Source organism: Alligator sinensis, unplaced genomic scaffold (assembly GCF_000455745.1).
Source record: "Alligator sinensis unplaced genomic scaffold, ASM45574v1 scaffold1129_1, whole genome shotgun sequence".
Classification (NCBI taxonomy): Eukaryota; Metazoa; Chordata; order Crocodylia; family Alligatoridae; genus Alligator; species Alligator sinensis.
Genome location: NW_005842580.1, coordinates 679,462 through 701,908, shown reverse-complemented (window position 1 = coordinate 701,908; position 22,447 = coordinate 679,462). Strand labels below are relative to the sequence as shown.

The following is a 22,447-nucleotide window of genomic DNA, read 5'->3' as shown; positions in this document are numbered from 1 at the left end:
ACCCCAGCTAGATACTCATCTAACCTCCTCTTGAAGACCCCCAGGGTAGGGGAGAGCACCACCTCCCTTGGGACCCCGTTCCAGACCCTGGCCACTCGAACTGTGAAGAAGTTCTTCCTAATGTCCAGTCTAAATCTGCTCTCTGCTAGCTTGTGGCCATTATTTCTTGTAACCCCCGGGGGTGCCTTGGTGAATAAATACTCACCAATTCCCTTCTGTGCCCCCGTGATGAACTTATAGGCAGCCACAAGGTCGTCTCTCAACCTTCTCTTGCGGAGGCTGAATAGATCCAGTTTCTCTAGTCTCTCCTCGTAGGGCTTGGTCTGTAGGCCCTTAACCATACGAGTGGCCCTTCTCTGAACCCTCTCCAGGTTATCCGCATCCCTCTTGAAGTGCAGCGCCCAGAATTGCACGCAGTACTCCAAATGCGGTCTGACCAGCGCCCGATAGAGGGGAAGTATCACCTCCTTGGACCTATTCGTCATGCATCTGCTGATGCACGATAAAGTGCCATTGGCTTTTTTGATGGCTTCGTCACACTGCCGACTCATGTTCATCTTGGAGTCCACTAGGACTCCCAGATCCCTTTCCACTTCCGTGCCACCCAGCAGGTCATTCCCTAGGCTGTAGGTGTGCTGGACATTTTTCCTCCCTAGGTGCAGCACTTTGCATTTCTCCTTGTTGAACTGCATTCTGTTGTTTTCTGCCCACTTGTCCAACCTGTCCAGATCTGCTTGCAGTTGTTCCCTGCCCTCCGGCGTGTCCACATCTCCCCATAGCTTTGTGTCATCTGCAAACTTGGACAGAGTACATTTCACTCCCTCGTCCAAGTCACTGATGAAGACATTAAAGAGTATCGGTCCAAGGACCAAACCCTGCGGGACCCCACTGCCCACACCCTTCCAGGTCGAAACCGACCCATCCACCACAACTCTCTGGGTGCGACCCTCCAGCCAATTCACCACCCACCGGACTGTGTAGTCATCCAAGTCACAGCCTCTTAACTTATTCACCAGTATGGGGTGGGATACCATATCGAAGGCCTTCCTGAAGTCTAAGTCTATTCCTTCTTTGATGGGAGCAGATGAGAGCTCCCACTCCCTGCAGAGCTGATGTCTTCATAGGGTCACTCAGTGCCTGGGACCAATGAGAGGGATATGCTTTTGGTGGCTTTTGGGGGTTTGCTTGGGTCACTAGTCTGAAGTCCTCCCATGGGAATCACAGGCCTCAAGGCACACAGGAGAGGTAGAGTGGGAGTGGGGTCTATAGCCAACTTTGGGTTTAAATGTATGGGGCATGATGCAATTGCTCAGTTAGTTGGAGCTGAGGAACTGCTCTTTGCAACCTGCTGCCTCTCCTCAGGATAAGAATGGGGCCCGCTTGTACTGACTGATTGGAAGCCATTCTGGCCTCCAATTCCTTACAGATGTGCTAGAGCTCGAAGCCAGGATGAATCCAGACAGCAGGGAGACTTCCACAATCACCATGTTGGAAACAACTCTCCTCCCAATGTAGCTGGAGGGTGGGGGAAGAATGGCAGAGAAGATGCAAACCATCAGAAGCTATGTAAACAAGTGGTAACTGAAGCTATTGATCCTCCTCTGGCCCCAGTTTCTCCCACAGCTCTACTGCCTCTGCATGACAGCCCTGGGGCCAGGGCCAGGACCCTCCCAGAAGAAACCTGGGACCTTGGCTTGGAATAGTGTCTAAGATGGTTTCCTTGCTCTGACCAGCCCTAGGGGGCATCTCCCACAGTTATTCCCCTTCTATCCATCCTTGTCCTCTCCCTCTCTGTAGGAGGATATTAAATGGGACAGCACTACCTCCACTCTTCCATCCTCCAGAGGCAGAGGCACAACCAGAGGCACAACTGCCCCAAGGGCCCTGGTTCCCTTCTTTCCATTTCCTCACAGCTGCCAAATTTGCCCACCAGCTGTGCCCATCCAAACAACCCAACACCTCCCTCACAGCCACTGAGCCCACCCTGACTCCCCAAATATGTCCCCCTCCCACTTCCCAGGGGTAGCCACATCCCAGGTCAGATGCGCACGGGCTGTGTGGAGGTGGAGGCTTTCTTGGCCTTACCTGACACTAACACGAAGAGTGAGGATGGACACATCTCTGCTGTTGCAGTTGACCAGCTCTGTGGTGATGTGCAAAGCGAAGGTTACAGAGGCCTGTGGGGGAGGCTCATGGTACCTCAGTACCATCTGCAAGGCAGAGAGTGACCCAAATCATCTTCCAGATGTATTACTATTTGGAGCTGAAGTTTTTTCCCAGATTCATAGGTTTTAGGGCCAAGAGAGGCCATTGTAATCATTTAGTCTGGCTTCCTATATAACTTGATACAAAAGCCACAGAACCACCTCCAATAAGCTCTGTAGAAACCTCTAACAGGAGCAGCCTGAGCCAGGATGTTCCCACATTCAGTGCTATGATGGGAAACAGCAGAGGAAGTGAACATGAAGGACAGTGGCAGTCAGTCAACCTCCACTGCTGGATGCGTCAACTGAGCAAGCAAATGCAGTGGCACTCTTGGGTCATGAAAACTGGTCTCTAGTCCAGCCCTGCATGAGAAGCACAGCCAGTGTCTAACTTCCCCCATCCCCCTGGGAGCGAAGACCTACCTGGGCAAAGACACAGCCTCTGCCCTTGGCCTGGAGTGAGTACTTCCCAGGGACTTCTGTCAGTGTTTCCTGCTGCAGCAGCAGCCGGTTCTTGTGGGTGACCTGGAACTTCCTCTCAAAGCTGCCCTGGGATGCCACCATCACCTCCAAGTCTGCCTCCTTGCTGTATGTCAGGGCAGCATATTTGGCCAACGCCTGAAGGGCAACCACTGTGTCCTGAAGGGGAAGAACCAGTCACCTCACTGCTGACGCTCTTTCAAGCCAGGAACAACATCCTTGGACTCAGTGCACAAACAGCAGCATTCACACTCCTGCTGGCTCCGCACTCCAGGAATTAGCTCTGAGATTCACAATCCCAGGCCCTATGCCCAGTGCCCAGCCAGGGGTAACAGTAATTTGCACATGCTCCCATCATAGAGGTACCTTCTCCAGTGGGGCCCCAGCCCATTCCTCTCCCCAGCATCCCGCTCTGGTTACCTGCGTGGAGGCAAAGCCCCCATAGGCATTCTGCTGCTTGGTGAGCCAGGCCACAATGCTAGAGGCTGTGGCAATGTCAGCCCTGGTCACTGGCTTGGAAAGCAGGGCAAGGAGCATGTAGGCTGTCAACTCCACATCCACTGACTGGGGTTGGGACCAGGTGCTGGTGCTGGGTGGCTTGGAGGGGGCCTGGCTCCAGTGGATCTGCCCTCCTAGGGGAGGAGAGAATTAGTCAAAGCACTGTCAGAGCAGATGTTCTCAGGCTTGGGACACAAGCAAGGCACCCAGTGCCCGGGGACTGCTCAAAGCCACTGGGTAAATCTCTCCTGGCTACATAGATGGCCATGCAAGAACTCTGCCTATTGCATCCCACCTTAAAGACCTTCATTCGTAGGTAGGAAACTTGCGCTCCAAAGGGTGAGATGAAACTTTCCTTTGGTTACACGTTGTTTAGTAAGTATGTGGGGACTACCTGCACAATCAGGTAAAATCCCTCTCAGTCCACACTGAGAGAGGCCACTTGGGAATAGTCTCCTAGTCCTCAGTAGCTCATCCCTTACTCAGTTCCTACCTGGTCTAGCAGGTGACAGGGCTGTATTAAGAAAGGTCAGATAGTTACAGAACTCAGTTCTAAACTGGCTAAGTCTTGTGGAGGCAGTCACCGGTCACCCCCAAGGCTGTGGGGTGGGGAGGAACTGAGCTCCATGTGCCAGTACTGGATGGGCCCTTTACCTGCTTTGATGGCCTTCTGGTCTAGTTCCTGAAACAACTGCTTCATGTGCTGGGTGTCCTGAGCCAAAGTGAAGGCATAGGCTAGCAGTGCTTTTGTGTAGGTGCTGGTAATGTTGGGAAGAGCCTGAGTGAGGCAGCCCAGGGCCTTCTGCACCACGCTGCTCTGTGGGGGAGAAAGCACATGCTGGAACTGGGAACACATAAGCAAAGAGACATAGATGCAGGCATATGTATGCTGGCAGACGCACACAGAGGTATAAATGCATGGATTTACAAATGTGAGAGCACAACAGCACAGTTTATGCCCAGGTGTGCAGGTCCAGGCACGGGATGGCAAATGGAACAATACCCACTTTCCTGGCTACACACGTGCTCGCTCCGCACACACAAATAGACAGCCCATCCCATGTCACTGCCCTGTGCTTCAGTTAGGACTATGCAGGGATCTCAGTGATTACAGCATCACTGCACTAGAAGCAGCAGAAGTCACCATCCTTGAAAAATTCCCTCTTATCTCAGGGCAGCAGTTCTGAATTGCTTCTGCTTAGCTGCCTATGTACTTCTGCAGTGCCCCTCACTCAGATGCCTGAGTCTGGGAACTATGCCACCTAAACATGCAATTCTCAATACCACCTCTTGCCTCCCCAGTTAAGCCTTTATGGGAGAGTCTATACATGTTATTAAGGTGAAGAATGACAGAGAGCCTGGGGTGCTCTGCCAGTTTAAGCCAGCAGTAGCCCAGAGTGGGCCCTGTAGCACGGGCAGGGTGCAGCTAGGACTGGGCTACTATACAGATGAGCCAACCAGATTAATTAGCAGGCACCTGCAAGCAACCCAAGGGAGTCACATGACCGGAAGGGTCAGAGCCCTGGGAGAGAGATAATGCAGGACCAGAGGCAGGGCAGACAGTCTGACTATGGAGGATGAACATGGAAGAGCTCTCCAGAGGTGCCTGTGATGGAGAGGCAAATTATGAGTGGGCTAAGGAAGCTGAGGGCTAGCAACTGATGAAGAGTCAGGGTTGGGTAGGAGTTTTGTTACAGCCAGTTGGGCTTACATTTTGTTTGGTTTCAGTTTGGTCTGATGCCTGGGGAGGGACCAGGGAGGACTAGATACTGAGAGAAGACCTGGTGGTTTGTGGGGGACTGTGAGGGGTGGCGTGGAGGTGCCAGAGCACCTAGGGCAAGGCGGCAATCCCAAAGCACCTGCAGGGGTGCATCTAGCATGCCCTGAGGGGTGATCTCATAGAGCCCAAGAAAGGCAAGATTAAGACATAGGGACCAGAGGGCCCGAAGCCCAGGGCAGAGCAGAGACAGGGCCTGGGGCCTAGATACAGAGAGAAAGAGAGAGAAAGAGCCCAGAGAGGCTCAGCAGCCCAAGAGAGGGCATGGACAAAGGAAGCTGGGAATCCTGAAGCTCGGTTCGGTCAATTGTGTGGCCACCAGGAGGCATCACAGCTGCCCCAGGACACAAACCTGTCACACAAAACAATAAACTTCAGCGCATATTGGGAGTTTATTGCTCCCAGGCACCACGTTTACATGTGTGCCTGGGACCGTAGCACATTGAGCTGAGTCAGAGCAGCCCTGGCTTGCAAGGAGCCTAGGGGTCAGCCTGCCAGCCCGGGGCTTCTCCAACATGGCTCAATGTGCTGTGGAGGGGCTGGCTACGGCACAAGAGTGCTCCAGTGCAGGGCTAGCTGGCAGGCAGCCCTTGCACTGAAGCACTCTTGTGCCCCAGCCAGCCCTGGCAGCATCTACACATGGGTTGCTGTAGAGTTAATTAGCTTACTCCATCCTCATAGCACCGCATGCATAGACAGTGATGTTTTATTGCAGAGTTAATTAGGCAGCATCGCATTACATATCTTGTGTGTTAAGTGCCCAATGACACTTAACAGCATACAGTTCCAGAAATGCCTACAACCTGCTTTCACAAGGCTCAGCTAGTCTCTGAGGTACCTGGCACTGTTGCTTGGACTTGCAGGTCCACTGATATTGGGAAGGGTAAACTCATTTGTCCTCAGCCAAGTTGTCCTGATCTCTTTAGTTGCAGCCCAGCTAAGACCTTTCTTGGCAAAACAACACACCAAATTCTCTCCATCTCCAACCCAGCTAAAAGCTGGGGAAGGTGCTCATCAATATCATAGATTCATAGAATCAAAGGACCGGAAGCATTGGCGATGCATAGGGGGCATCAGCAGGTGCACGTGCACCCCCTGAGATTGGCGGTGCAGCACTGAGATTGGCCACTGCCAACGCTGCTGGTGGCGCCCGTGGGTGGTCACTGCTCACAACACTACCTCCCCACCACCAACACCACCAGCAGTGTCTGTGGGCAGTTGCTGATCGCCACTGGCCACCACTAACACTGCCGGTGGCGTCTGCAGGTGGTCGCCGATTGCTAGTTGGCACTTGCTACCTGCCCCCTCCCCTACTGCCAACACCACCATAGGCACCTGCGGGAGATCCCCACTTGCCACCACCATGCCTCTGCCGCCAACATCACTGCTACTGCCTGCGGGCAGTTGCTGTGCCCCGCCCCAGCCCCAGGAGGCACACAATATTCATGACCTGAAGGGACCTGTAGGATCATCAAGTCCAGTCCCCTGCCATGGGCAGAAAGTTATTGGGCTCAACAAAGTGCTTGTCCAGCCTCCTCTTTAACACCTTCAAGGATGGTGACTGCACCACTTCTGCTGGGCGCGTGTTCCAGATTCCAGATACCTTCACGGAAAAGAAGTTTCATCAATCAGCTTGTGCCTGTTGGTCCTCTTCCTCCCTAGGGGTGCCTTTCTAAAGAGTTGCTCCCCTAGATCTTGGTGTTCACCCTTGACATACTTGTAGGCGGCTATCAAGTCATCTCTCAGTCTTCTCTTGCCCAGACTGAACAAACCCTGTTCCCAGAGTCTCTCCTCATAGGGCCTATCCTCCAGGCCCCTGATCATATGGGTGGCCCTTTTCTGCACCCTTTCAAGCTTATCCACATCCTTCCTGAAGTGTGGTGCTCAGAACAGGACACAGTACTCCAGCTGTGGCCTCACCGATGCTGAATAGAGGGGAAGGAGCACCTCTTTGGATCTATTCGCAACACACTGGCTGATACACACCAGAGTTCTATTTGCCCTGCTGGCAACTTCATCGTACTGTTGGCTCATATTCATCTTCTGGTGGATTGTCACCCCAAGGTCCCTTTCAGATGCAGTGCCAGCTAGTGGACCACCACCCATTGTATAGTTTTGGTGAAGATTCTTCCTACCCAGATGAAGAACCCAGCACTTGTCCTTATTGAACTTGATCTGATTGCGTTCAGCCCATATTACCAGTCTGCCAAGGTCATCCTGGATGTTTACCCTATCCTCAAATGTGTCCACATTTCCCCACAGGTGGGTGTCATCCACAAACTTAATCACTGTGCTTTCCACACCCTCATCCAAGTCATTGATAAATATGTGTCTATCTGATCTCCTGACTCCAAGGAAAATTCACACAACACTAGTGTTGCATACAGCCATTAATTTCCACCATAGATCTGTATCATGTCATGTCCATCAAGTGTTGCAGTTCTTGTATATTGCAGTTCTAGTATATTGCAGTCCATTAAGTGTTGCAGTTCTAGTATATTGCATGTGGGGGTTTTAATATGAGTGTCTGCCATTTTAATCTGTCTTGTTTCCAGATTCCTGTTCAACAGCATACCTACAGCTGACAAACCACATGTCATATCCTGTGATATAACTATGGATCATTGTCTGACTCTGCCACCTTCTGCAGTCACGATTTTAGCATTTTATTAATATCACTTATATTTGATCTCAGCACCCTTTTCCAATAATGTGTTAGATTGGGGACAACCTCACTGCAAACCAGCTCATGCCCCACATAACAAGACCTGTTGTCACACATTAGTATGTTAAGTATGCATCAAGACAAATAGGTTTGATGTGCATGGCCATAAGTGTAGTGATAGCATCTTCTGGCAAGGCTATGTCAGGGAAGTGAGAAGCATATGCTAGCACAAGTACACAGGAGGGCTGTGCGAAACAGCACCGTTCCGATTCAGCTTCAGTTTTGACAGTTCGACAGAACAGTGTTTCATTTCGAGTTTTGTTTCGTTTTGAAACCACTGTTCCATTTTGTTTCATTGAAACTGTTTTGCTATTCTGACGCTGTTTTGAGGTTTCACCCATAGTTATTATGAGGAAGCAAAATGCAGCGGGAAGGCAGATCGGGAGCTTGCACCCCCAGGAGGGCTCCAGCACAGCCCCTGCAGCCTTCCCGGGGGTGCCAGCAGGGCCCCGATCTGCCTGCCAGCTGACAGGAGATGGGTGCTGCCGCCTGGGGCCAGTGGCATGGGGCTGGTGCAGATCAGCTGGTATGGGGACCCACTGCCCCAATCCCGGAGCTGTGGAGGATCCCCATGCCAGCTGATCTGCCCTGGGCCCCACACCTTCTCCAGCTGGCTCAGGTATGGGGCCAGGGCAGATTAGCTCATGCGGGGACCCTCCCCACCCTGGATCGGCATGCCTGCCCCTCTGCCCGCTCCCTTGGGTCCCAGCAGTTTGCAGCCCAGGGGCTGTGCTCTGTCCTTTTCCAGCAGCTTGCAGCCAGGACCCTCCCCCACACCAGCTGATCTGCCCTGGCCCTGTACCAGAGCCAGCTGGAGGAGGGTGTGGGCCCTGGGGCAGATCAGTTGGTGCAGAGGTCCTCCCACACCCTGGGATCAAGGCAGTGGGTCCCCACACCAGCTGATCTGCCCTGGCCCTGTACCCGAGCCGGCTGGAGGAGGCTGCAGTTGCTTGCAGTCCAGCGCAAGCCCCCCGGACCAGGCTCAGGTCCCAGCGGCTCGCAGCCCCTTTGAACTCAGCCCAGTGGCGGAAGGCAGAGCGCAGCCCTGGCTCTGCTCACCTCCTGCTCTATGGCCCAGCTCCATGGGGCTGGCGGAGCCCACTGGAGTGCAGCCTGGTGGCAGGAGGCAGGGAGAGCCAGGGCTACGCTCCCCAATGGGCTGAGCCACATGGGGCTGCGGAGCGTAGCCCTGGCTCTCCCCTGCTTCCCACCACCTGGCTGCTGCTTTGGAACGCCAAACGTTTCAAAACTTTGGAAATGTTTCAACTGGCCTCATTTTGTTTTGAGGCTGTTTCAAAGCCACCTGTTTCATTTCAATTTTGTTGTTTTGAGCTTAAAATGAGCCGAAACAGCGTCGAAATAAAACAGCTGGCAAAATTTCACGCAGCCCTAGTACATAGTCCTTCTGCAGTCAGCATAAACGAGTGCATGTATATGTTGCTCCAGTAACACGGGCTCTTTTATCTTGACTTGGCATGGTTTTCTGACATGTGCAACAAGCATTGTTGACTTCGTCAGTGTGCCTTTATATTTGGAGCCAGCATTAAATGTCTATAGCCCTTCTCAGATTATCCAGTTCTTAACTGTCCTTCCTGCATTTTTTTAATATCATTTTGTGGGGCAATTATTGGTGTGGTCAGATAGTTACTGGTGTGGAGAGGATATACTTTAGTCTGGACGACAAAAAGTTTCCCAACTCTCTAAAAGATACGTCAAACTCTTCCTCAAATGTTTTGGTTCCCTGTTTTTCTCAATGAGGTCACTTTTAACCTGATAATGGGAGCTCTTTTCCTTAATACTTTCAGAAATTATATCACTTCCAGTTTGTTATTCACCCATTTATACACTTTGCACATCCCTTTAGTGGAGATCAGCTCACCATTATCAACAATGAGTTTTATCTACTACCACTACCTGTGGCTTTTCTCTTATTGTTAATAACTGGGCTTTGACAGGTTGATTTGTACATGAATGATCAACTGAAAATTAACCACCACCCCATTTGCTCTCAGACTGACAGTCCATTCATCTTTTGCTGCAATGGTTCTCATCATTCCTATGGAAACTCAATCTGAGTTAACATGTTTTCATTGCCCTCCTCATCCAGTCTGTGAAGTCTTTGCTGATGTTTGCATACTCTTGCAAAGTCATGTAGTCCCCTGCAGCCTGTTGGAACTTAGAAAACTTAAGACTCTCTGGCAGGATGCCTTGCTGATTCACTCAGGGTTATACTGATCACCAAACTTGGGGTCAGGAAGTATTTTTCCCTTAAGTCAGACTGGCACAGACCATGGGGATTTTGCTTTCCTCTGTAGTGTGGGGCATGGTCCTTTTCCTAGGATCTTCTTGGCATTTATGAACCAACTATTTCCCTGTTGTTGCAGTGGCAGGGCTTTGGCAGTACTCTTGTGTCCCCTGCTTTTCCCAATGGCGTGTAATAAGGTGTTCTTGATGCTCCAGGTTTTGCACCTTATAATTGTGTGTGAGGATTTGAAATGGTGATTTTGCGGGGGTTCCTTGGATTAATGGTTGCCTGTGAACACGGGATGGGACTCAGTGACTCAGAGAAACCCTTCCCATCCTGCATTCTTGCAGTTGTTCCCATCTGCTGGGTGTTGTCCTGGCTTGTGCAGTTCTCACAAAACACAATGCACTGTTCTCAGTTGCTACTGACTGTGTGCCATGGGCCATTCTGCCTTAGCTCCCTCTCTGTGGGATATTTTGGGTTCTCAGTCACCTCTGCAATGTTGGAGTGCTGTCCATTTTCCATAAGCTAGTGACTTCAGTGGCTTGTAAGGTTTCCAGCCCTCCAGAATTGCCCTGGAGTCTCCAGGAATTAGATATAAATCTCCAGGAGACTGCTGAGAATCACCCAGGAGATAAATGATAGGGCATTCATTAAAAAAAATATTAAACATTGAACCTGATGTATATAGTAGCCCAATAGGTTTTTAAAATGTAATAGTAAAGTGCATTTGCCTTCCTGACGTAAAGTCTACACACCGTAATCCGTAACTGATATACGCAAGCATGCAGGCACGTTCACGTTGTGTGTCACGGGCACGCTGGTGTTCCAGGAATGTCCCGGAATAGATTCAGAGTTGGCAACCCTAGTGACTTGGACAACTCTAATTGCGTTGTTGGGAGTTAATTAAGGCTCTCAACAGTGACTCTTGAGTTATTTTGTTAGGGATTCAAATCACACTCTGGTCTCTTTTCAGGGATTCCCCAAGGCAGACTCAGCTCTTCACCCTCAGATCAATCTTTTTTTTCTCAAATTCTCAGTCATGGTTCATGCTCGTGTGGAATACGACTTTTCAAATATCGGTCATGCAGTTTCATAACTGGTCTTCTCCACTGGAGTTAACAGCAAACTGCTAGATGCTCAAGTGCATCAGGACCTTCGGCATCAGGCAGGAGGTTCCCTTTTCAGCACCTTCCTTTGCACAGGTCCCTGTCACTTGCAGCAACAGTGTGAAGCCCTACTTCCATCCTCTCCACTTTTCATCCAAAGTTTCCACCTTCCACTCAGGTCATTACGCCCCATTGCGCTTTCTCCCCTAGTAGCAGCAGGTGTCCAGAAGCCTGTCTAGGCCAAGATGTTTGAGAGAGATGCTTTTATGCAGAGATGCAATTCCAACTGCACCTGCATCATATGACACAGGCATCGGCAGTGCCTCTCATCAGGCTCCCCCTACTTCGAAAGCTAAGCTAAGTGCCTAGAAGTGCAATTCCCAATATCCCCCAGCCATGTGAGCTGCCTCTCAGGGATGTTCTTCCAATGGGCAGTGAAAACTTCTTTCCCCTCACCCAACAACACCCCTGCACAGGAATGGTTGGAGCTTTCCCACCACCCCAGTAACTCCCTCCCTGTGAGCAATGCTCTACCTCTGCCCACAGCAAGAGCTCTTTAGGACACAAGGGGATGCAGCAAAGGTCCTGGATACTCACATTCACCATCTCCCCAGTCTCCAGATATGCTGCAGTGATGTAGGCAGCTAGGGGGAACTCGCCATCCACGCCGCCCTGTGGGAAGCACCGACACCCAGGGAGACAAAGGCATCAGAGAGAGGCAGCATCAACAGGACCAGACCCAATGCTCCCACCCAGCTTCGTTCCCACCCTCATCCCTGATGTGACCTCTCTGACAAAGCAGTGAGGATACTGAGCTACCTTCCACACTTTGGAAGGCAACGCTTTGAGGGCCACCCAGCCACGCCAGTACCTTTATTGCAGTGTTGAAGAGCTTGCCCACACTCTCAAAGCAGCCATTGGGCAGCTGGTGAAGCTGTATCCAGCTCAGCGCATCCCGGACATTCCTGTCATCGAGGAAGATGTACCGCTTGGCCTGCTCAAAGCACTTGGCCACAAATGCTGTCAGCCTGGAGAAGAGGGAGGGAGAGTATGTGGAGGGGAGCAACCAGGAGACTGAGGATGAGGAGGGAGATGCTGTAAAGGAGAAACACTGAAAAGAGAGAGAGAGAAAGAGAGAGAGAAGAAGAAGAAAGGCAGGAGAGAGAAAGAGACAAAGGAGTGAGGAAGAGGAAGCAGGAGGATACAGGGCAGGGAAAGGAAAGCAGGACCTCGGTCAGAATCCTTTCCCCCACCCTCATCCCAGCACCTTGATGCTATGCCAGATGTAGGCACATTTCCCTGGGGGTTCCTGGACTCTGGGCAGAGTATGAGGCACCTTAACCCATCACCAGGGGGCAGGGGCATGTACAGAGATTTCCTTCAGAGCAGATCAAGTACCTCTCCCAAGCGGCACAGTGAAGGGTCCCTGAGGGGTTGGCAACAACCCAAAACCTCCAGTTTCCAGAGCTCCAGGCTCTCAGACAGTGGACCACAGGGAAGAAAGGCCCCACTGCTTACCAGGTGTTACCATCTTCATCTCTAGTCCCAAATGCACTGTAGGAACCATCATGATGTTTATAGAGCAGCTGCCTCTGATGTCCTAGGGAGACAGCAAGAAATGATAGTCAACCACTATGGCTAGGAAAAGGGCATTTTTAGGGTGGATATGGGGCAAAGATGACAAGATATTTAGAATCTCATTGGGAGATATTTGCACAGGGTAAAGGTGGGGAAGGCAGATGACCATTTGCAGGATGAGTGTCAGAGGAGGAGGGGAGGACTACTGGCAGGTTGTGGACAAAAAGAAGCAGACAGAGATTGGTATGATTACCACAGAGGGTACAAAGAAGGGATGAAGGAACACTGGCCAGATGGGTATGACATATGGGCAGGGTGACTAAGGGGTGGGGGTACTGATAGGCTGTGGGCAGGGAAAAGCAGGGAGTGAGTCACAGGATGGGGGTAGGGGAAGGGCAGGGGCACACTGGCCAGCTGGGCATGGCATATTGGTAGAGTGGGTGTGGGGAGTGGTATACTGACATAGTGAGTGTGGTGAGCGTAGTATATCGGCAGGTGGGTGTGGGGAGTGTGGTGCATTGGAAATCTAGGCACAAGGGGCATACAGGGGTATATTGGTAGGCTGGGGGTGGGAGTGGGCAGGGACAAACTGAGTAGCTGGGCACAGTATAGGCAGGCTGTGTGCAGGACATGTGGTATACTGGCAGGGTGAGCACAGAGTGTGCAGTATGTTGGCAGGGCAGGTGCAGGGGAAGTGTAATATATTGGCTGGGTGGGCAGAGCAATGGGCCTGGGCTGGGGTCACTTGCCACTGCACAGGAAGCCTGTTGCCCGGTCCCTGATCTCTGGGGTAAGCTGCCCCGTCTTCTCCAGGTACTGCAGCACATAGATGATGGGAGCAAAGAGCACCATATTCTGCTCCCCACAGCCTTGGGGCATCTTCACCAGCCGGTCCAGGTTCTGCAGTGCTATGACCATGATGTCACCTGCCATGAAAGAGTGGGGTCCAGAAGAGGGGGTCAAAGAGTAAAGTAGAGGAGAGCCCCATGGGGCAGGAGGGAGGAGTCCCCAGGCTGGGACAGGAGTGGTGCAGCTATTCCCCCGGGGCATACCCACTGCAGCCTGAACAGCCTTACCCCACAGCCAAGGACAGGGCAGTGCCCCACCCTGCCCACCAACATGTTACATCCCTCATTGCACTAGAAGTGACCCAGGTTCTCATCCCAAAGGGGCCATTCCTTGAAGGGGGGCAAAAGGGGCACAGAGGGCACCTGCCTTTCTTCAGGAGTGTACCATTACTACATGGCGGGGGTGGAAAGGGAAGGAGTGTGCCACATTGGAGCATGTCCTAGGAAAGTGAAGATCTATTTCTGCCCCTGGAAGGGGAAGGGGAATGTTCCACTCAATTTGGAGTTATTTTTTCTTCCCCCTGCAAATACTCCCCAGAGCACAGGGCTATTTTCCCACCCTAAGCACATGTGGGGGGTGGTTTTATCTTAGATGGAGTATTCCATTGCAGTGGGTGCAGGGGGGAGATCTGCTTAAATAGTCTATTTGAACAGGGGTGGCCAACTCACAGCACACATGCCAGAAGTGGCACAGGCAGTGCTATGTGTGGCTTACAAGCCCTGGGCATTCAGTAAAGGCCAGTGTTGGAATAGAAGCAGGGGTGCTTGAAGTCCCCATGCTGGGTGGAGTGAAGCAGGGTACCACAGGCTGCTACCAGCAGTGCCATATGTTGCATACAAGAGGCAGGTTAACCCTTCCCTGGCTCTGTAGCCGCTGCTGAATTCAGGGCTTTGGATGAAATGGCGGTGGCTGCAGGGCCAGGGAAAGGTCACCCTGGCACTTGGGGATGATGCCTCCTCTCACAGCAGCATCCCACCCCTACTTGGCTCAAGCCCCCATGTCTCCACTCCACTACCCCAGGATGCAAACCCTATAATGGACAACTCTGTGAGGTGGGGATCAGAGCAGCCCTTGGTGGGCAGGGGGGATTAATTTTTTGCATGTGCCCTCTGTGTCCATCCATCCCCCCTCCTGCAAGATTGGTCCCCACTGGGTTAGAGCAAAGGCGGGCAGCATTTCCTCAACAGACTGAGTAGAACAGTGTGCTGAGTTGAAGGGTAGTGGGAGAGGAGTCCTAGCTCCCTGCTGGAGTGCTCTGTTACCCCAAAAGATGGGTTTTCTCCAAGGTGGAATGATCCACTGGGAGGGAGTTCTTCTGTCCTGGGTCAGCTTCCCAGGTTGGGAGCAGCACCCCATGGTTCATAGGTTTTAATCCAGATTTTGTCTGAACCAGTCTGGGTCAGGTTACGTAGGTGGAGGGGACATGGGGGACCCAGGCCTTTCCCTTGGGAGTTCCCACAGTGTGTGGTTGCTGTACTGGGTCAAAACTGAAGCAGGTATTTTGGTGGATCTTGTCGCAGCACGTTGGAGCACAAGCATGGGAAAGGGGGCAGGGGAGACTTAGCCTTGGACACACCATGTTGGAGGCTCACAGTGTGGGCACAGGGATGGGGGACCTGGATCCCAAAGCTGCCTTCAGTGCTAGTGCTGGCTCCCTTACCAATGATGGACACAGTAGCTCTGGCTGAACCTTTCACCACATTACTGGGTAGCTTCAAGGGCACCAAGTCCTGCACTGGATTCCCTGAGACATGGAGGAGCAAAAGGAAAGAAAGTCTAAGAAGACAGTTCCAGAATCCCTTGCAAACTCTCCCCTGGAGCCAGCCCTGGTCTCTGACTTGCACCCCCTTCCACACACGTGGCCAAAACCTTACAGACTTTATGTCTGTTCCCTCTCACTCCTCTACCCCTTATTCCTCTGCACCACCTCTCTCTGCAACTCCAGTGGATGCTGAGCCTTTTTCCTGCACTGCGGTCCTCAACACCCAGAGCAACCTCCCTACTGTGACTCCATCTCTTTCCAAACCTCAGGTGTTTTAGAAGGGTGTTTTCTCCCTTTGCCACCCCAACAATCTCCCACTCCCACAATCTCTTCCACATTGCTGGTGGCTTCATCATCAACCAGGAACCTCACAGAAGGGGGCAGAGCCCTGAGGTCACCTCCAGTCTGTCTAGGAGGGGGCAGTAAAGGACTGTTCCCTGGGGACTGATCAGATCACATACAACACGGCACCTCTTGCAGTGTGGGGGGTGTCTGGTAATCCCACAGTTCAGGGTTTTTGCTAGTTGCTGGTGGGGCCAGGATGGAATTTCTTCCCCAACATAAATGGTACTGGCTTTTGAGAGAAGGTGGGGATTGCCTTCCTCTGTGGCATTGGGAACCTGGCCACAGCTATGGCTGGGGGCAAGGAGAGCATTTTCTTATAACTATTTCCCTGTCATTGCAGTGGCAGGGCATTGACAAGGCCCTTGTCCTTCTGCTTTTATGTCTGGCTTACTTGTAAGGTGTTCCTGCCTGGTGTTTCAGGTGCTGTGCTGTGCTGTGCTGTGCAGCTGGGGGTGAGACTTTACAGTAGTGACTCTCGGGATTCCTTGAATCAAGAACAGCTTGCAAATGCACTGAGGAGACTCCTTCCTGTCTGATATTCGTATCTGTTCTAGTTCTAATGACTCAAGCGATGGAGGCTGCCAAGCTTGTTTATCAGCAACAAGGGATATTTATATTACAGGCTTGGTCCTCCTGCAGGGACATTCAGTGGGAGCTCCCTTGACTCCAGAATTGTAATGAAATTGTACAACTTAACAAGGGGATAAGAAGGACAGACACAGCACTTGTCTACAAATCGATGAAGGCCCAATAACCAGTAAGCCTGGTCTGACTGTGAAGAAGTGTTTCCTTTCAGTGAAGGATCCATGAGACAGTAGAAATGTCTCACCAAGGGAAGAGATAAAAGCCTCTCCACTTCAACTGTTTAAAGCCAAAACTAGACAAAGCCCTGGAGAACAAGGAAAAATCCTGCACTGAACCTTGTGGTTGTACATAAGATGTGATTTTATATCCTCAAATAACACTCAGAGGCTGTTCCTAAGCCATATTTTCCAGGGCAAATACATTACTAATATGTCTCATAGCTGTATAATCTTCCTATAGCAGCACCCCACCACACACCCCTCCCCTCACTATCTACTTGTATGTCCCAGTACATGATCACAGGGGAAGCCCTATTACTGACCAGTGCAGACCACTTACCTTCTTTGGGGCACAACAAGGAGCTGTGAGCCTTTTCCACCAGCACTCCCTCTGGCTGTTGGGGGAAAGGTCAGCAATATCAAGGGTAGTGAAGAGAAGATAAAAATGGGGAAACAAGTAGGTTACAGACAGAACAGGTCAACAACCCATCTCCTACCTCAATATCCCAGAGTGTGGATCATCTCTTCCATAAGAAATGTCACTTTTAAAAAAATTTGTTTTCATTCCAAAAGGGAATGAAACTAAATATTTTCAGGATTTCCTGTAAAACCAAAATGCTAAAAACAAGAAATCCATTTAAATACATTTTATTAAAAAAAAAAAGGGAATGTATTTTTTAAAATCCTTTTGGCCTCTATCTTATTTCTATTATTCAACATTATTTCCTGATATGTCACTAACAGTAGTGCATAACAAAATGTCTAAAAATTGTTTTATTAAAAAAAAGGGCTGTTAATACAGAAAGAAACATTTTCACTTGTTTCTAAACTGAGGTATCTCTTGTGCTTTCCTGGAATAGGATTACACCTAAATGCTGGAGGCTGCAAATGGGAGAGGAACAGTCATACCCCGTTTACTCTCCCTTTCAGTATATACTCTCTGCCACTGTGTAACACAGGGTCTTTGGTAAGATGGAGCTGTGGTCTGACCTAGGAAATGGCAGTTCTTGTGTTCTTATTTTAAATCTTATTTTCCTGTTGAAAGTCTCAGTGTCAAACTGCTTTGTTTCAAATAGGACCATTTTGGAAAATATGTTAAGAAAGTTTCAGTCTGCATTCAATAGCAACTGCCCTTCAAATTTAAAAAGAAATATATAAACTATTAACTTATATTATATCATGATGCATTGTGAAGCATCAGAAGCAACAGTTTATAAATGACATGTAATACCTCTATAATATATGACCTTACTTGATATGTGGTTATATTATAAGCACTATTACTATTGACGTCATAAATAATGTAAAATGGAAATAACATAAAAATAAAACCACACAAAATAAATTATAAGATGAAATGGACATGTCTTTGTAAATTAAGTTTTAAAATGTTGTTCCAGCTGAAATTGATTTCAGCTGGGGGGGGGGAATCTTCTGTTTTCAAAGAGGCCATCATTGAAACTGATATAATTACATACACAAATGGTTTGGTCAAAACAGTATTTTTGGAAAACAATTCCAACAAAAACTTTCCTCCTCTGTCTAGTTACAAACCCAGTGTGACTTTGTGCCAGGCTTGTGCGAGGGCTCCTCTGTCCATGGAACCCTCTGGGTTTTTGCTCCCTTTCCCTGCCCAAAGACTTATCAGTGCCAGCTTAAGGACCTCAGAGCCCCCGACAAACCTGCCTCCAAGGCTCAGCTTCTGCATTGGGCCTAAGTGAGGGGAGCTGGCTTCATCCTCTGATGGGGAGTGAGGGAGGCAGGATCAGTGGGTACAAAGCAGGCCCATATTCCAGGGGCAGAAGGAGGAAAGAGGTTGAGGTTGTGGGTCTTTCCCTCGGAGGAGGCTTGCAGGGATGGCAATGAGCATGAAGTGGAGGAAACTTCTTCCAGAAGCATATTCATCAAACCTCACTGAAAGGGCCTGGGTACATCCTAGATCAGACGTGGAGATTCTAGTGAGCCTTCCTGAACAAAGGAAGGCAATGTGGGGACAACATGAAACCTGATTTCAGATTTCCCCCCTTGCAGTAAGGGAGGAAAAGAAACTCAGCCCCAAACTGACCTGAACTAGAAGTGGTTTGATCAGTGTGTCTGTCCGTCCTCGGGCTGGCACAAATGGCCTCTCTTTTCCACAGAGCTCTTTGGTGGCCAGGGCCTCTGTGCTGAGAGTGATATTCACCAACCCTGAAAATAAGCGACAACCACTGTACAGCAGCCAACCCCTATGGAAATACCCTCCGTTGTGCTGATAGATGGCACCTTCAGAAGACATTCTGCAGAACCTGTGCCCTAGTGATGAAAAGGTCTGTAACTTATTCCCAGAGTCAGACAGCCTTCCTCATCCTAGGCTGGATGGCAAGTGGCACCCTCCAGTGAAAAGAGCACATATTCCCATTCTTTTTATCCAGTGCCACATAAAGAGAAGTCAAATACTGTACAGAGTTGCTTCCCTCAGCTTCTTCCTGCGTACCCCTGCCCACTCCCATTTTCCTCACCCAGGTATGTAGGTGTGACTTCCCACTGAAATGTCTTGGCTTCGTTGCCACACAGGCAGGTGGTGTAGAGACAGCTCTTACACAGCTCCAACTGATAGTTTGAGGACTCTGCCAGGGTCACCTGGATCTAAGGAGACAGCAGTGATGGACAAATAGAACCAAGAAGACATAAGATATGTGCCATGAGGGTGAATCCAAGACCACAGGCATTTCTCCCACACACTGTACTGTACCTTGTGTGGAGCCACTGGCAGGGCTTACCATAATGCACTTAGGAAGATAGTTGAAGACGGTGGCCTTCAGGACAAAGGTCTCTCCCCGGATCACAGCATATGGCAGCGTGGGCTCTACGAAGAATGGCTTGAAGGTCCGGAGGCTTGTGGTAGGAGCAAGCCCAAAGCCAGTCTCAGCTGTGCAGAACATCCCAGCTTTCCACTGAGTGATGGTGTCAGGCACAGTAACTGTGACATTCCTATTTCCTTTGGGACTGAGAGGAAAATGCTTTAGTAGAACACCATTGCCTTAGACAGTAGCTGTTCATGCCTCAAAGAAGTTGTGACGCTTTATTCCCAATGTGTCCATTCCCATGACCTTAGTCTGAGCATCACTGAACTGTGAGGTCTCTGACAGCTGACCCCACCACCACTTCCATTTTGTGCTTTGGGCAGGTCTCTGCTTTTTCATTCGGGCCACAGACAGTGTTCTCTGAGATTTGCTGTTCAAGTGTGTTAAAACAATCCTATCTTATGAGAGAGGCTGATTGCCCTCACCTCCCATTGAAGTCCATTGGGAGTCAACTGCAGGTGAACTTTGAGATTCCCAATCCAGTCCTCTAGAGCTCAGCCCTGGAACTGCCAACATCAACATTTCTGACTGGAATAAGATGGATAGGATGACCATAAATCTTGTTTTCACCAGGATAGTTCCATTTTAAACACCTGCCCTGGGTAGACTGTCCAAATGAATGCTTTTATCCCAGTTTCAAAAATCTCTGTAAACTTCTCAAAATATGGTCAGATGTACATTTGAAGCAATTCAAATCCTATTTCAAGTTGAATCACTTCAAAGCAGAGCAACTCAGTATTGTTCGGATGTGCAGCTGCCTACCCACATCCACATCAGAATGTTACGACCGAATGCAGTGGAAATACTTTCCAACTACGGCGCACAATAGGGAGCTGCCAGTACTCTGGCATCCTGTAGCACTGAAGACTGGAGCTCATAGACAGCTAAGCATGGAGCAGTGTGCGTGGGAAGCAGTGTGTTACGGGAAGACTTTGAAAAGGCAGCCCTTAAGTAAGCACCCCCTAATGCTTTTCAGGGTTAAACTCATAACGCACCTCATTAGACTCAAAACAGTCCTCAGAAAATGCCAGCTCTTACCTTTCACTTGTTTCTTCACTATGGGAAAAAAAAAATCGAGCAATTCTTCTGCTGCAAACAACTCAGACTGCAACCAGTCAGAATATTTTTGACACTATAGATTCCTAATGGAAATCTCTGAGTTTTATCTTGTGAATTGTGTATATGTGTTTGCACACCTACTGGTGCTAAAATTGTGTGGCACCCTGCGGCAACCTTGAAAGCGTATCACATATCCTGGGTGCCATGGCACCCTGTTTAAGAATCACTGCTGTAAGTGGAGAGTCAGGATGGCTTTATGCAAGGCAAGTGAGACCAAGAGAGCAAAAATTTCCATACAGATATAATTAATGATAATGCTTAGCTCTTTTCATATACAGCATATGCCCTCTGAAGACCTAAAAGCACTTTATGAACACAGGTGACTACTGCTCCTCTTCTTTTGTGACTGAGGAAGCCATCACAGAGAGAAGTGACTTAAGGCCATGGTAAGTTAATGGAAGACCCAAGTATCAGAATCAAAGTGTCATCAAATAGTTCCCAATTCTTTTTTTTGCAGTAACTCCATTTCCAGTCAGCTGTTGACCCCACGTACAGGCTGAGCTTGACCACTACAACTGAATTTCTATGGAGCACGTGATGTCACTCTTTAAATGCTGTGAACTATATATGTTTGAGACCCTTAGTTTGGAAACTGCTCCCATTCCTACATGCCAAGAACACATGTGCCCCTAGACTTCATTCCAGAGACCCAGTTTAGTCTGCCTCTGCACAGTTCAAAACACCTAGAAGCAGCAATTCTGCATCAAAGAGATGAAGCAGAGTCAAGGGACAGTCACATGGCTGACATTAGTGACCATTAAGACAACCAACAACAATCTGTAGTTAGGAGAAAATAACCTGCCAAAAGCTTACTAGATTTATGTCTCCTACTAAGGGAAACATGTCCTCTGCCCCAAAGAGTTAATTTTTGCCTACCGCATGTGATGAGATTGGTTTGCTGAACTGAACACATAACAAAGTCATCATTTAGGAGGAAGCGGGTGGTCAAAGTGGATTAGAGACACCTGCTGTAGAGCAAGCAGAACTGGTGAGGCCCGAGCCCAGTTACTTAGTATTCTCACCAGACTCCAGAGAGGGACAGACAGGGACATAACTAGAGAAGGCAGGGATGGAAAATCTTCCTTAGCTCATCCTGCCTCTCCCCAGAGATTTACTACAGGATGGTTACCTATTGGGTTATCATATGCTGATGTCAGTAGTGAGACCATATAATATATTACTTTTATATCAGATCAAACACAAGGCTAAGCCTTGTCAAGATTGTTTTTCTGTAAATGGATTCTAGCTTTTTTATGGCCATGGGCATTTAATGAAATAGAAACCTGGCTGAAACTTCATACTGCAAAACTAATTACTAGCAGCTTGGTTGTTAGAGGATCCATACTATCTGAACCTTTCCTGAGTATGTGACTCAGCAGTTATCCCCATTCATCTGATATGCTAAGAGTTGACCCTATCTATGTCCATTCAGGATTACACTAAGACAGTCAGATAAGGTTCTGCTGTTTTTCCACTTACCCTATAGGAAATAAATCCCATATCCAGGTTTCGGGAAAATACTTGCGAACTTTCTCTTCAATGGTGGGTACCGGCATAGGTGTGGTGATTCCAAGTGTAGTTGTTGTCCCAGTCATAGAAAATGCTGGGGGGAACAAGGACTTGGTTATTAGAAGACCCTTGGAACCAGTTTACAAGCAGAAGAGTCCCATCCTTAGCTCAGAAATTAAATGGTTGGAAGTCAACTTACTAGCCAAGCGGCTAATATAATGACATACCCACAGACAACTTTCTGACAATTTAAGGCATCGAGCCCTCAGGCACAGGCTATGTCAAAGTTTAGGGCAGAGTGGCATTTTCTCTTTCTTTTCTTCCTGCATGCAGTCACAACATACTTTTTACCCAGAGCACTGAGCTACTTCTGCCTTAAAGGCAGAGCACTCTTCTGGGCAATAAGAAAATGAAGAATGAAGAGCTGGCAGGTACCTACTTTGGAGAAATGGTCTTATCTCATCCCACATATATGGTTTGGGTGTAGTAATTAGACACTCCCTTGGCTTCTGGATATTGGTGTTGGATAAGACTTTCAAGCCCATTGCCTGAAGACAGAAGGAGAAAGGGAATGCTAGGAGCTTAGGTATCAGAAGCCCAA

The 22,447-nt window shown here is 49.4% G+C and overlaps 2 protein-coding genes across 3 annotated transcripts in view; one reads left to right on the top strand and one right to left on the bottom strand.

The window, feature by feature from the left end:
- Window positions 1-17,721, top strand: part of LOC102377600 (alpha-2-macroglobulin-like protein 1) — a 63,187-nt gene extending 45,466 nt beyond the window's left edge. The window contains exon 36 of one of the 2 annotated variants that reach the window (XM_025214385.1): window positions 16,195-17,721. The gene's annotated coding sequence lies outside the window, so the exon portion shown is untranslated. Of the gene's footprint in view, window positions 1-7,514; window positions 8,806-16,194 lie in introns of those variants that run through there. The other variant, XM_014524185.2, reaches the window with a different exon arrangement.
- Window positions 1-22,447, bottom strand: part of LOC102374090 (alpha-2-macroglobulin-like protein 1) — a 56,585-nt gene that overhangs the window by 6,145 nt on the left and 27,993 nt on the right. The window contains exons 18-33 of the mRNA XM_025214383.1: window positions 22,286-22,394; window positions 21,817-21,940; window positions 19,135-19,360; window positions 18,874-19,000; window positions 18,441-18,562; window positions 16,716-16,770; window positions 15,126-15,209; window positions 13,366-13,542; window positions 12,557-12,638; window positions 11,910-12,066; window positions 11,636-11,710; window positions 3,837-3,999; window positions 3,105-3,316; window positions 2,628-2,843; window positions 2,086-2,210; window positions 1,425-1,515 (exon numbers count right to left, since the gene is read on the bottom strand). Of these exons, the coding sequence (XP_025070168.1) occupies window positions 1,425-1,515; window positions 2,086-2,210; window positions 2,628-2,843; window positions 3,105-3,316; window positions 3,837-3,999; window positions 11,636-11,710; window positions 11,910-12,066; window positions 12,557-12,638; window positions 13,366-13,542; window positions 15,126-15,209; window positions 16,716-16,770; window positions 18,441-18,562; window positions 18,874-19,000; window positions 19,135-19,360; window positions 21,817-21,940; window positions 22,286-22,394 (2,145 nt within the window). The remainder of the gene's footprint in view (window positions 1-1,424; window positions 1,516-2,085; window positions 2,211-2,627; window positions 2,844-3,104; window positions 3,317-3,836; window positions 4,000-11,635; window positions 11,711-11,909; window positions 12,067-12,556; window positions 12,639-13,365; window positions 13,543-15,125; window positions 15,210-16,715; window positions 16,771-18,440; window positions 18,563-18,873; window positions 19,001-19,134; window positions 19,361-21,816; window positions 21,941-22,285; window positions 22,395-22,447) is intronic.